The 12,273-nt window shown below is 57.5% G+C and overlaps 1 protein-coding gene across 20 annotated transcripts in view; it reads right to left on the bottom strand.

The window, feature by feature from the left end:
* LRP8 (LDL receptor related protein 8) overlaps positions 1 to 11,763 on the bottom strand; it is a 78,000-nt gene extending 66,237 nt beyond the window's left edge. For 7 of the 20 annotated variants that reach the window (XM_033435476.2, XM_033435480.2, XM_033435478.2 and 4 more), the window contains exons 1-2: positions 11,321 to 11,616; positions 10,420 to 10,539 (exon numbers count right to left, since the gene is read on the bottom strand). In XM_033435476.2, the coding sequence (XP_033291367.1) occupies positions 10,420 to 10,539; positions 11,321 to 11,426 (226 nt within the window). In that variant the 5' untranslated portion in view covers positions 11,427 to 11,616. Of the gene's footprint in view, positions 1 to 10,419; positions 10,540 to 11,320 lie in introns of all 20 variants that reach the window. The other 13 variants (XM_033435474.2, XM_033435477.2, XM_033435482.2 and 10 more) reach the window with 6 other exon arrangements.
* Positions 11,764 to 12,273: the final 510 nt, after the last annotated feature.

Genomic DNA, 12,273 nt, shown 5'->3' with positions numbered 1-12,273 from the left:
CCTCTTAGATAACTAACTATGCCAGGCCCGGATGGTTAACTAGCTCTCCTTGGTTCTCTCTGCGTAACCAGCTCCCCTAGGCCACCCAGGAAGCAGCCACCCTGGGGCCCCCGGTGCAGATGGCAGCGGATGAGATGATTCCTACGGTCCCTCCCGGCCCGAGAAACTGCTGTTCTCCCAGGCAGCCAAGTCCTCCCAACTGGCCAGCTGACCTACATCTCTCCTGCTGCTATTTCAGCAACTGCCCTCTTGTTATGTCCTTGGAGGAGGAGAAGGAAAGCTGTTGACGGTCGCTTCCACTTGGTGGGGATCAGGGGCTCGGGAAGGGGAAAGGGGATGCTCATTTCAGGGCCAGGTCTGGGCAGAACACTTTACATCAGCCTGCACACCTCTGAGAGGTGGGCTCATCATCCCCATTTCAGAGACCAAGGATCTAAAGCTCACAACATAAGACCCATACCAGGGACCCTGGCTAGTGGGTCACAGGGCTGGTGGCCTGACTCCATTTTTCTCCATCACTCCACTGCATCCAGTGCAGTCACGGGCACAGGAAGAAGACAAAAGGGAAAGTGGCCCAAGGAACCTGGGTCTTAGGGCTGAGTTCTGGAAGTGGACCCTAAAAAGTCCAGCTACCCTCCATCTGCCTGCCTGGAATCTACCCACAAAGCCAGGTACACTCCTACCAACCCTCACCAGGCATTAAGGAGCTCGAGGGCCACAGGTCCCCCTCCCCCAGGCCAGGACTGGTCCTGAGCCCAGCTCCAGGGAGAAGAAATCTGCTCAGAGTGCTGGTTACAGTGCAGGTGGAGCAAGGACCAATGGGTAAAGGGGAGATGAAGTTCAGAGAGGGAGAGCGCCTCACGCAGGGTCACACAGCAAGTTAGGGGCAAGGGCAGAACAACTTTTATAAAGCTGTGGAGGAGACAGATTCTACAAATATTTTGAGAAAAATGAAGACCAATTATACTCCCTTCTGCTTTCTTTGGTGGGGGTGGGGAGTCCTTGGGGCCAGAACACAGTTGTTCCTTCTCTTTGCTTTGTTTTGTGAGGCCTGGATCTGGCTACTTGGTCTGCCCCACAGGGCCAGGGTGAGGTGGCCCTGTGCTCAAGGAAGAGGGAGGTCCTGCTGGCCGCCAGCCTGGCTGGGAAGGGCCATGCGGAGTCAGGGGGTGTTGTGAGATAGGAAAACATCTCCTTGAGGGACTGCGACAAGGTGAGGATGAAAACGCACATGCTCAGCCATGCCTTTCCTAGGACTTCCTCTTAAGGGAAGAACCAGACAAATGCACAAAGGTGTAGTACCGGTATTCACCCCAGCACTGTGTAGAACAGGAAAAAAAAAAAAAAAAATATATATATATATATATATATAACCAACTAAACACATGTCTATCAATAGGAGACTGTGTCATTAAATTAGGGAAGATTCATGCAGTAGACTACTATCTAGCCCTTTAAAACGATAATACGTACCTACTGTTACTGACACTGAAAGATGTGCATGATGTGGGGAGAAAACAACTGACATAACACAAGCTCGTTTTGCAAAAACACCCAAAAACCAAAAAAAAAGAAAACCCAGAAACACACATGTTCATGCACACCAGCTCGCATGCAGAGAATGCAAGAACACCTCTGGGAGGACAGGCAGCTCCCACCGTGGTATAACCAAGGGGGACTCCTACCTTCCTCTTTTCCCTTTTCTGAATTGTCTGTGTGTTTTCTTTTCTTTAAATTACAAGTATGAAATTACCTTTATATAATCAGAAAAACTTACTTCCGTTGGAAAAACAAAGGAAATCAATTGAAGTGAGTTTCAGCTTCAGCACTACCAGTAACAGGCTGTGTGGCCCCAGGGGAGACCCATGCCCTTGCTGAGCCTCACTTTCCTCATCAGGAAAATGGGGACGATAATGAACTCCTGCACCACCTTCCTCCCAGAGCTGCTGTGAGGCACAAACTGGAAGAGGCCATACTGTGGTTCGAATAGGCTGAGAGGGCCGGAAACGGAAATAGTCTCCAGAGCGGCTGGGGTAAAGTCCCTTGTGGCATCTCAAAGCCAGTGAGCAAGGGAGGGCGGTGGTCACGTTCACCATTCCCATGTGACCATTCCCAGACTGGCTGACCTCAGAGAGGCTTTGGGCTGCCATATCCAAGGGGCAGGTGCGTGGAGGCCATGAGGGGTCATAGGAACTGTGTGGACCTAGGAGCCCCATGGCCCTGCCTCTCTGGGTAACTCTCCTAGTCACTAGACTAGGGGCCTTGGGTGTTCCAAGGGGCCTGATAAAAAGCTGGGTTCCTCGCCCGCAAAGCAGCCGGCTTGTGGGCACCTGGCCTGGGCCCTGACAGGGTCAGGGAGGTCAAACCAGGTGCAGGGGGATGGGGGAGCTCACAGGCAGGGCCCGCTCCTGAGCCACTGCAGCCGAGGGGCTATTCCTACGGCCTGTGACATACACTGGCTTGTAAGAGGAGCCATGGCGAGCACAACTGATGATCAAAGCTGCCACCTGGGGCCGCGCTCATGCCTGGGGGCACCCAGGGGCCAGAGCTGCTCAGGAGGGAGCCGGTACACCCACTGGCAGGGGCTGGCAAGGACGGATGCCTGGGGTACCTAGAAAGGAAGGGCGGTCGCAGCACACCCCAGGCCACTCCCACTGTAGCTGTGACTGGGATGTGTGAACGTGTATCTCTTCCTTTCACCTGTGTCACAATGCAGCCAGACAGGCATGGCCCAGTCCTGCCGCTGACCCGCTGACCTGCCTGGGGCAAGTGACTTCACCTCTCAGAGCCTCGGCTCTTTCTCTGTGAAGTGCAGTGATGATGCGTCCAGGCACCGGCTGAGGGAGGTATTGCATGAGAAAGCCCCCAGCAGTGAGCATGCTCGTGAACTCTTACTATAGTTAACAATATTATTTTAGATGAGTTCCCAGCGATCTGGGGGTGGGCAGCAGGCCCCAGCCAGGGGCAGTATGCACCTGCGGTCCCCGTGGGGAAGTCCCAAGCCCTTTCTGTGTGCAGGAGCCAGTGCCCGCCTGCAGCCTGAGAACGCCTTGTTCCCTGGTCCAGCAGGAAAAGGAGAGGGGGGGGCGGGGTGGCAGCAGGTGGGAGTTGGGAGCGTACTGTTCTGACTCAGTCCCAACCCAGGAACTGAGGACACCCTAGTTCTGAGAATGGGTCCCTGCTGACACCAGGAGCTGATGTCCAGCCACCAGGGCCTCGGTTTCACCTTCTGAAGCCTGGAGCTGGGAAGCTCCCAAGTTTACAGTGTGAGCACTGAGAGGCCTGCATGCCCAGGTCCTGTGTGACTGTGGATGTCACTGGTGCCCTCGGGGCTTCAGGTGACCCAGCTCACAAGAGGGGGCCTGACTATGGTCCCTAAAGGATGCTCAGCTCCCTTCTCCAGCTTCAAGGACCCCCCAGGGCCTTCTCAGAGGCCCCTGGGTCCCCTACATCTGACCAATATATGCTTCTCACCCTCAAAAGTCGGGGACATTTCCTCAGTCCATTCATTCATGCACACACCATCCCTCAAATGCCTCGGCTCTGGGCCAGGCCCTGTGGTCCCCCACCACAGACTCTCCCAGCAACCACGAGCTCCTATGATGGGCTATTACAAGGGTGCACAAAGCCATGGGCATCCAGACATAGGAGAGGTTAGATCACACCAGGAAGACAGGGAAGGCTTCATGGACGTGGTAATGAGCTGGGTTTTGAAGGATGGGTAGAAGCCAGGGAAGGACAATCCAAGCAGAAGAAAAGCATGTATGTATGAGACCTAGAGTCAGCGAATTGCATGGGGGTCAGAGAACCGAAGTCCACATTTTGGATGACTTGGGCTCTTGGCCTTTTCTGAGGAAGGATGGCAATATTGGAAATGACACCCCTTGAAGTCATCTGCATCAGCGACATATCACTGGGTCCTCAGTTTCCCTATCTGTACAATGGAAACAGTACTCACCACCCCACAGGCAATGGCCAAGGAAGGCCCTTGGAAACTGTGGAGGGTCACACCCATGGGGGGGTGCTGGACAAGGGGGGCCTTATGTTGGGGCCCCATGTGGTCTCCAGAAAAGACAGTCCCTCCTAGACAGAAACCTGTAGTGCAGGAAGGCATCACTGGACACTGCAGCCCCTCACCCTCTTCTTCCATGCCCTCTGAGCCCCAGGCCCTCTGACCCCAACTGGGTAGACAAAGCTCAGAGAGGAAGACGCTAAGGAAGAGTCTGGGCTCCAGAGTGGACAGGCCTGGGCCAAATCCTGGCTCTAGCACTCAAACATCATGACATTGGCCAAGTCACTTCTCTTTGAGCCTCAGTTTCATCATCTTTAAAATGGGAATAATAAGAAAACAGCCCTCACAGGGTTGTGAGTAGTAATATTAATGAATGCAGATTGTCCAACATCGTGCCAGGCATGGGGGTGAGTAGTCAGTATCTGTTAGTAGTAATTCCCTCAAGGGAGCTATTTATTTTGGAATCCCTCGTGCTCAGCACAAGGATAGCAGAGCAGACAATGTGGAGAAGACAGATCTGAGACCGAGGGGAGAACAGGGACATGTTGTGGGTGCTCAGGGACTAGGGAGCAAGAGGACAAGAGGTCAGGGAAGGCCACCTGGGGGAGGTGGCATCTCCACCAGGCCTTCAAAGACTGGGTGATCTGGGCTTGCGGGCATTTGCAGAGCTGTTGAGATCCAGGGCCCCGAGGCCTGGCTGCCCAGCCCCCAGAGCAGGGCCCCACACCCTCTCCTAGGCCCAGGACTGGCTTCATGGGGATGGCACTGGCCTGGGGGTCTGACCACAGACCCTGGGCCAGGAGACTTGCACTTGGTAACAGCCCTGAAGGGTGGCACAAATAAGCCTATACCCTCCTGCTCCATCAGCCCTATGGGTCCTCTCGCTCCTCACCCTCTCCCTGGGGCAACTCTCTGGTTTCACCTGCTGTTGCTACTTCCCTAAGGAGGGAGAACTGTCAAGTCAGCTGCCTGCAGACAACCGAGAGGACTAAGCCAACCAGCCCTGAGGCCTATTGCACTCGGAACCCCCAGCAGGCCTGAGAAAGCCCAGGGGGTTCCCAGAGGGGAACTCCGTCCCAGGAGAGCCCCCAGGAAGGCCCATGGGAGAGTCTTCAGCAAACACTCCCAAGGCCTGCTGGGGCCAGCCACGGAGACACAGACCTGGCCCTAGGGAAGGGAGAAGCTTAGGCCCTGTGGGGCAGAGCCATGGGGGCTGTAGGGCTTCCTCCCCTTCCCAGGCACAGACAGGTCTGGAAACCAGCCTTGGGACAAGCATACGGCCTGAGGGAAGTCTTCCTCGGCCCCTCCCAGGGCCCCGGCCACTCATTCACTGAGACCAACCAGGCCTGTTTGATTCATTTCTTCCCTCAGGCCCTCCTTGGGTACCTTCCTCCACTCCCAGGTCCATCTCAGGGCCGAATGGCCTTGGGACCACCTCCACTGTGGCTGGGGAACCCTCTGGCTGAGGCACGCCTCAGCTGCGCGAGCCTTTGGATCTCGGGCTAAGCAAATGCGGGCAGGAGAACCAGGGGGGTCCTGGCAGACAGGTATCTAGAGACCTCAGTGAGACTCCTCCTCCAGGAACAGACAGACCCACTCCATTCATTGAACACCTACTGCTTACCAGGCACATTATCTCACTTAATCCTCATCACTGGGAGGGAGAAACTATTATCACCTCCAAGGCCATTCAGCCAGAGGTCACAGTTGGGATAGAAAACCAGGAGTATCTGATTCAAGGCCACATTGAGTTATTCCAACACACATCTCTAAGTCCCCTCTTTCGACTCCTGTATCTCAGCCCTGGGGAAAGAGGGGAGCAGGGAGGGCTTTCTGGAGGAGGTGATACCTGCACTGATGATTCTAAGATGACAAAAAGAAGGTAGCCAGGTGAGGGAGCAGAAAGTGTTCCACACAGATGGAATAGCATGTGCAAAGGCCTAGCAGTAAGAAGCAGTAGAAAGGCCAGAATGTGACAGAAGTTTGGTGTCACAGGTTCATAGGAAGAGCAGGAAGGGGCTGGAGGGCAGTGGGGCAGCGGAAGCTGGTCACAGAGGGCCAGATGCAGAGGAGTCTAAGCCGACCCTATCCTATGGGTACATGGGAGCTTCGGGAGGACTCCGAATGGTGGAGCTGGTGGGTCAGATGAGGAAACCGAGGTTCAGAGAGAGCAGCACGATCTGTCAGATGACTCCATCCAATAAAGGACATGAAGCTGGGCCTCGTGTCAGGGGTGTGAGAATGGGCTAGGCCAGGCGGCACACTGAAGACCAGATGCGGGCTTGCAGCCCCAGCTGGGAGCTGTGGCCGAGCTTTAATTATTTACAAGGCTACTTCCCAGCAGGCCTCAGCACTCCTACAGCCTGGCCTTGCCAGCTAATGAACTCCCGGCCACGGGAGACCTTGCTGCGGCCACTCTTTATTAAAACTGGAACGGAGCGGTGATGGGGGCTGGGAGAACAGGGCAGCCTAAAGAAGCCTAAACAGGTAGAGGAAACTGAGCATACGACTGGTCCACCTGTCTAAGCAGTCCATCCACACGGAGAAGCGCAGAGCTCTTCCCAGAGCTGGAAGTGGAGTGCGGGGGTTGATGTCCCCTCAAGATGGGGAAACAGAGGCCTGGGAGGACTTGCCTGAGGTCGTCAGCTAGTGCTTGATGCAGCACAAGTTCCATTAGTTGGGTGCCTGCATTCACACCCCAGCAGTTTCAGTTTCACTTAAAAATCATACACCCTTGGGCTTCCCTGGTGGCGCAGTGGATGGGAGTCTGCCTGCCGATGCAGGGGACGTGGGTTCGCGCCCCGGTCCGGGAGGATCCCACATGCTGCGGAGAGGCTGGGCCCGTGAGCCATGGCCGCTGGGCCTGCGCGTCTGGAGCCTGTGCTCCACAACGGGAGAGGCCACAACAGTGAGAGGCCCGCGTACCGCAAAAAAAAAAAAAAAAAATCATACACCCTTGTTACTTAACCCCTCTGTGCCTTTGTAAAATGAGGAAAATGCGGGTACTTCCAAGAGTCACCCCATTTTATAGACTCGAGGTGCACGAGGTGATACATGTAGAATCTCAGCACAACTGGTCCACAGCAAGTACTCAGTAAGCGTTCATTGTTGTTGCTGTTGCTACTCTGGGGGCAAAGGGCTGGCTGGAGACCAGAACCCATGTCTCTGCTCCCAGACACTAAGCAGCAACAGGAAACTGAGGCCAAGGCGCCAGCTGGCCTACGTGACCCAGGTGCAGCCAGGAACCCCACCCCTTCCCCTGGCCGGGCCGCCCCTGGGCTTCCAGCCCCTTCCTCCACTTTGAAGGCCCTTTGAGCTGGGAACTGAAACCCCATGAGCCTTTCCCTTCCCCATCCCCGTCAGATCTGTGTCTCCAAAAGGCCGAGTCCCATCTGCTGCGGGTAAGCTTCCGCACTTAGAAGGTCTTACTTTGAGTTCCAGCTCCAACCCTGAGGAGCTGTGTGAATTTGGCGGAGTCACTTCACCTGTCTGAACCCCAGTTCTTCCTCTATAATGCGGAGACTGCATCACCTATTTTTAAATGGTAAGCTCTGAGGGAATGGCATTAGTTACCATCTTTCAAGGCCTGCCTTAGCTGTCTCTTCCTCCAGAAAGCCTTCCTTGGTTTCCCCCACATACAAGCTCCCTCCCTCCAACCTCCATCAGCTCTCAGAATTCACGGTCTGCATTCTGACCCCTTTGGGAGCCTGAACGCATTTTGCCCCACACAGACTTCACTTACAAATGGCAATCCCCATTTTGCAGGCCGAGAGGTACAGAGATGGGGTGATTCAGGCCCTCTCACAGGGTGGAATGGTTGGAGTGGTCAAATATAAGGCAGGGAGGATGGTTCCAAGAAATGCAGCTCGGGCAGGTGGCCCGGAATGGAGGGAACTCCCCAGATAGGGAAGGAAGGGGTGACAAAAGACCATTTTCCAACACCACGCCTCATACAGCCACCCAAAGCTCCCACCCCTTTCTTCAAGATTTCTCTTTGTGGCCCCTAGGGGTCCCCTTCTAAAGACCTTGGTGGTGTGGACACTCATCCATTCCCTTCTCTTCACCAGCGCCAGGTGAAGACTTCCTACGGGTATAACCGATGGTAGAGGAACAGCTACCCCGCATTTGGCAGATGGAGAGACAAGCCCAGAGAAGCCCAGAAAAGCCCAGAAAAGCCCAGTGTGGGGGACGGATACTTGACACCAACAGCAAAGCCCTCAACGTCGGTTGCTTTTGTTCACTAACCCTCTGCCTGTGACTCCACCCCATCCACCTCAGAATGAAAGCAGGAGCCCAGAGTGGCTGTCAGATTGGCCCTGGTCCCATCTGGGGTCGCCCAGCCACCTGCTACTTCACTCCTCCATCTTGCCCAGAGCCTTGATGGAGATGAAAAGCACCCGGATCACCCTCCTGGGTCCTTCTGCACCACACTCCCACCAGAGCAGACAGTGCCCCTGAGCTAGGAGGCAGGTGGACACCCTGACCAAGTTCTGTCACTCTCAGCTGTGTGACCTTAGGCAAATCACTCAACTTCTCTGAGCCAGAGTCCTTATCTACAAAGGGGGATGACAAGAAACACGTCTGCTCTTCACGGCCACCCCCAACAAAACTGTTGTTATACAGAGCCAGGGAGATAAGGTAAAACCAGCCCAGAAATGCACAGTTTCCACTTCCTCGCCTCATCCTCAGCACTCCCCCTGTAAGGAAACCACAGAAGAACAAGTCCAGGCGAGGAGACTCACTATCACATTTTACCCTGGCTCAGGCATTTTCAGAATTTCAATATCATTGGGAAATGGTTAGGGTCATAATTAGACTAAGAACTCTGGAGTCAGATGCTTAAATTTAAGCTCCTACTTAGCAGCTCAACAGCTGTGGAATAACTAACTTGATCTCTCAGTGCCTTGGGGCTTTTTTGTTTTGTGTTTTTTGGTTTGTTTTGGTGTATAAAATAGGACTGCTCTGAAGGTTACAGGAGTTTATATAAGATAAGCACTTACCACAGTGGTTGGCACACAGCTAACAGTCGGCACATGTTAGTCGCATCACTTTCAATTACATTTCTAGAACTGGTCTTCAAAACCAGGGCAGGAATCATTAGCCCAAGTGGTCAGGAGAGGAAACTGAGACAGGAGGGAAAGATGCGCCCATGTCACACAGCCAAATCTGGGTTGGTCTGAGAATGAACCTGGGGGCTGACTAGCAAACCCCGAAAAAAACCACTATAACTCAACAGACAATGCCTGTCCAGGTGGTCTCTCTACCCCTCTTGCCACTGCGTGGTGCTGTGGGCCTGTCCACCTGTTGCCCTCCTCCCACAGAACCTGCACTCCCTGGCCTGCGGGGTGGGCCTGTTCTCCAAAGTGTCCCGGTGCCTGGCATACAGCAGGTGCTCAGTAACGATGAATGAATGACTGCCCGCGTCTGTGTTTTATAGAGTCCTGTTTATCTGTTCCTGGAACTATACTCCTTCCACTGTGGCAACTGCTTGCTAACTCGCCTCAGGTCCCACAGAAACCACGTGCACCTCACGAAACAACTTCCAAAGCAGTCGTGCCCAGGTGTACAGACACCACACTCAGCAAAGGCGGCCGGCCACCTGCATGTGACCATGGTTCACGCGCGGCCTTGGGATCCTCACCCCCCTTCCAGGAAACAAACTCATCCCTCTGGCCCCCTCCTTCCTGCTCTGCCCCATGACTCATGCCTCAGTCTGGCTGGCAGGAGAGCGCAGTCGGCCAACCAGGGTGGCACAAGAAAGGTCTTCACCATGACTAGGCAGAAAGGCAGCGAGCGCCAGCGCCCCGCCTGCACCTACTACCCAGGGGAGGAGCGGGGGTGTGGCCAAGGCGGGGCCAGGGCAGGGCCCCAACGCCAAGAGCGCCAGAAAACTGCACACCCAGCCGTTCCACGATTGGCCTGCTCCGGCCACAGGGACCTATGGGGTGGTCCTCGCACAGCCAATCAGGGGCCCCGGGGAGCCCATTCATTCACAAAACCCAGCAGGAAAAGGAGTGAGGCTAGGCCCAGAGTTGCCTGGAACTTTGAGACACGAGCGCGTTCCGTGGGGCCTAGGCAAGAGTCCCGGAGGGCCTGATCGCAGAAAGCTAGACGCTTGCAGGGACCGTCGCGTCGCCGCCCCACAGTTCCGGCCCAGCAACCTGGGCGTGGCGTGCCCTCCTCCCGGGCCGTGCTGCGCCGGGCTTCGCCCCCGGCTCCATCAGGACCTGCCGGCCCAGAACCCGCTGGGTCCCTAAGTGCCTGGAGGGAAAGGGCTCCCGGGAGGGTTCCCGGCTGCAGGCTCCGGCAGTAAAGGTCCAGGCAGGTGGCCCGGTGGCGGCTGCAGCCACGTGGACGCTGAGCAAGGAGTCCCCCACCTTTCCCTCCCTCCCCGGCCGGCCGCTCACGGCAGTCATCCTCGTCGCTGTTGTCCGAGCAGTCGTCGTCCTCGTCGCATCTCCACACAGAGGGGATGCAGCGCTCGTTCCGGCACCGGAACTGGTCCTCTTCGCACTCCTTGACCGACCCTGCGCGGGGTAGAGGGGGCGTGAGCCGGATCCCCGGAACAAGCGATCCCGGCCGCGGGGAGGGGTCTACTGAGTGAAGGAGAGGGCCCGATGCTGAAGCCAACGACCTGGAGGCCTCTGGCACCCTCGATCAGGAAGGAGGGCAGGATGGTAAGGGTTCCTGGGATGACGGGCTGCTCTGTGGCAGGCACACACAGTCGGTGTCCCACCACTTAGGTATGCCCCCCATTCAGAACACTCACCCGCACACACGGCCCTTAGTGAGAGATGCACGCAGACACAGCCCACAGGGAGCCCCTGAACACGCCGCGACACGCGCACTGGGCGCTGCGGGCACATCCGCCTCGCACGCATTCCCTCTTTCTCTGCCACACGCAGGGGTCGCCGGAAACGCATTGTCAGGCGGGGTAGTCTCCGGGCTCCGCTCATCGCCGCCGCGGAGCGCGCGTGTCAAATTAACGCCAACGGCGAGAATCACACAGCCCTCCCGAAAGCATCAGTGATCACCCCCAGCAAAGTTCCCGGCCCGCCCGGCCCCCACGGCGCCCATCCCCCAAGAGCAGGTGCCGGAGGGCAGAGCCCACCACACAGGAAGCCGCGGGGGCGGGGGTCTAGGGCAAATTAAGGGAGAGCTGGGTCCCGAGGAGCATATCCCACCCGGGCGCCTCCCTGCCAGGCCCGGGCTCGGAGGCCCCGGCGCAACCCGCCCCCCGGCCGCCGGGCCGTGCTTTGTTGGCCGCTTCGGCGGCGCAAAGCCGGGCCGGAGACCGGCCGCACGCACCTTGGCCGCCGCGCAGTGGATCCGCCGCCGCCTCGAGATGCTGGAGCTGCAGCAGCAGCAGCAGCAGCGCCAGCGGCCGGAGCGCGCCCCGTTCGGGGCGGCCCATGGCGGGCCCCGGGCTCCGGCCGCCGCTCCCCGCGCACCCCGTGCCGCCGCCGCGCCTCAGCCCTCCGAGTCCTTGCCGCGGCGCCGGGGCTGCCGCTGCCCCCGCCGCCGCCGCCGCCGCTGCCGCCCGCCCCGGCTCCTCGGCTGCATTTCAAGCAGGTTCCGTGACGCTCGGCGGCGGGGCGGGCTCAGGCTGGGCGCGCGGCCCCAGGCCTGGGCTGCCTCAGCCTGCGCGCGCCCCCCCCCCCCCGCCCCCCGCTGCCGCCTCCGCCCCACGCTCCTCCCGCTGCCGCCTCCTTTCCCTCCTCCCTCATGCCCTTGGTCCACTTCTCCCTAGGCCCGTGCTCGGTGACCCTGCTCAAGGCCCGCCGCGTGCTGGGCGTTGCAGACGTTGGGATGAGCCAGGCGAGGCCCCTACCCCCAGAGGTGGTAGACGGCCCAAGGGAAGTAGCACAGGCTGCCTGGAGGAGGTGACATGCTGATAGGTGGCTGAGGGAGGCCTAGGAGTGAATCTGGACGGGAGGGGTGATGATGTTCCCGGGTGCACAGGCCTGGGCATGTGCACACGGAGCAGGGATGGTAGTGGACAGGGATTGGGGTGCCGGGATTCGTGTGATCAGGGAGAAGCTGGGGGAGCAGGAATGAACCTCTGCACCCCTCCAAGACTCCGACCCGGATGTTACACGTCTGTGTAGCTGGTTAACATGCCTATGTTGCATTCTCATGTGAGACTTCCCACGGCCAAGGATGTGAGGCAGGTGGCTTGGGCCTGGCCCACAAACTTGATCCATTCATTCTCATTCAGTGTTCTGTTGGGCCAGGCAGAGGGGCAGACAATCAGGGGGAAC

Source organism: Orcinus orca, chromosome 1 (genome assembly GCF_937001465.1).
Source record: "Orcinus orca chromosome 1, mOrcOrc1.1, whole genome shotgun sequence".
Classification (NCBI taxonomy): Eukaryota; Metazoa; Chordata; class Mammalia; order Artiodactyla; family Delphinidae; genus Orcinus; species Orcinus orca.
This window is presented reverse-complemented; position numbering and strand designations above follow the sequence as displayed.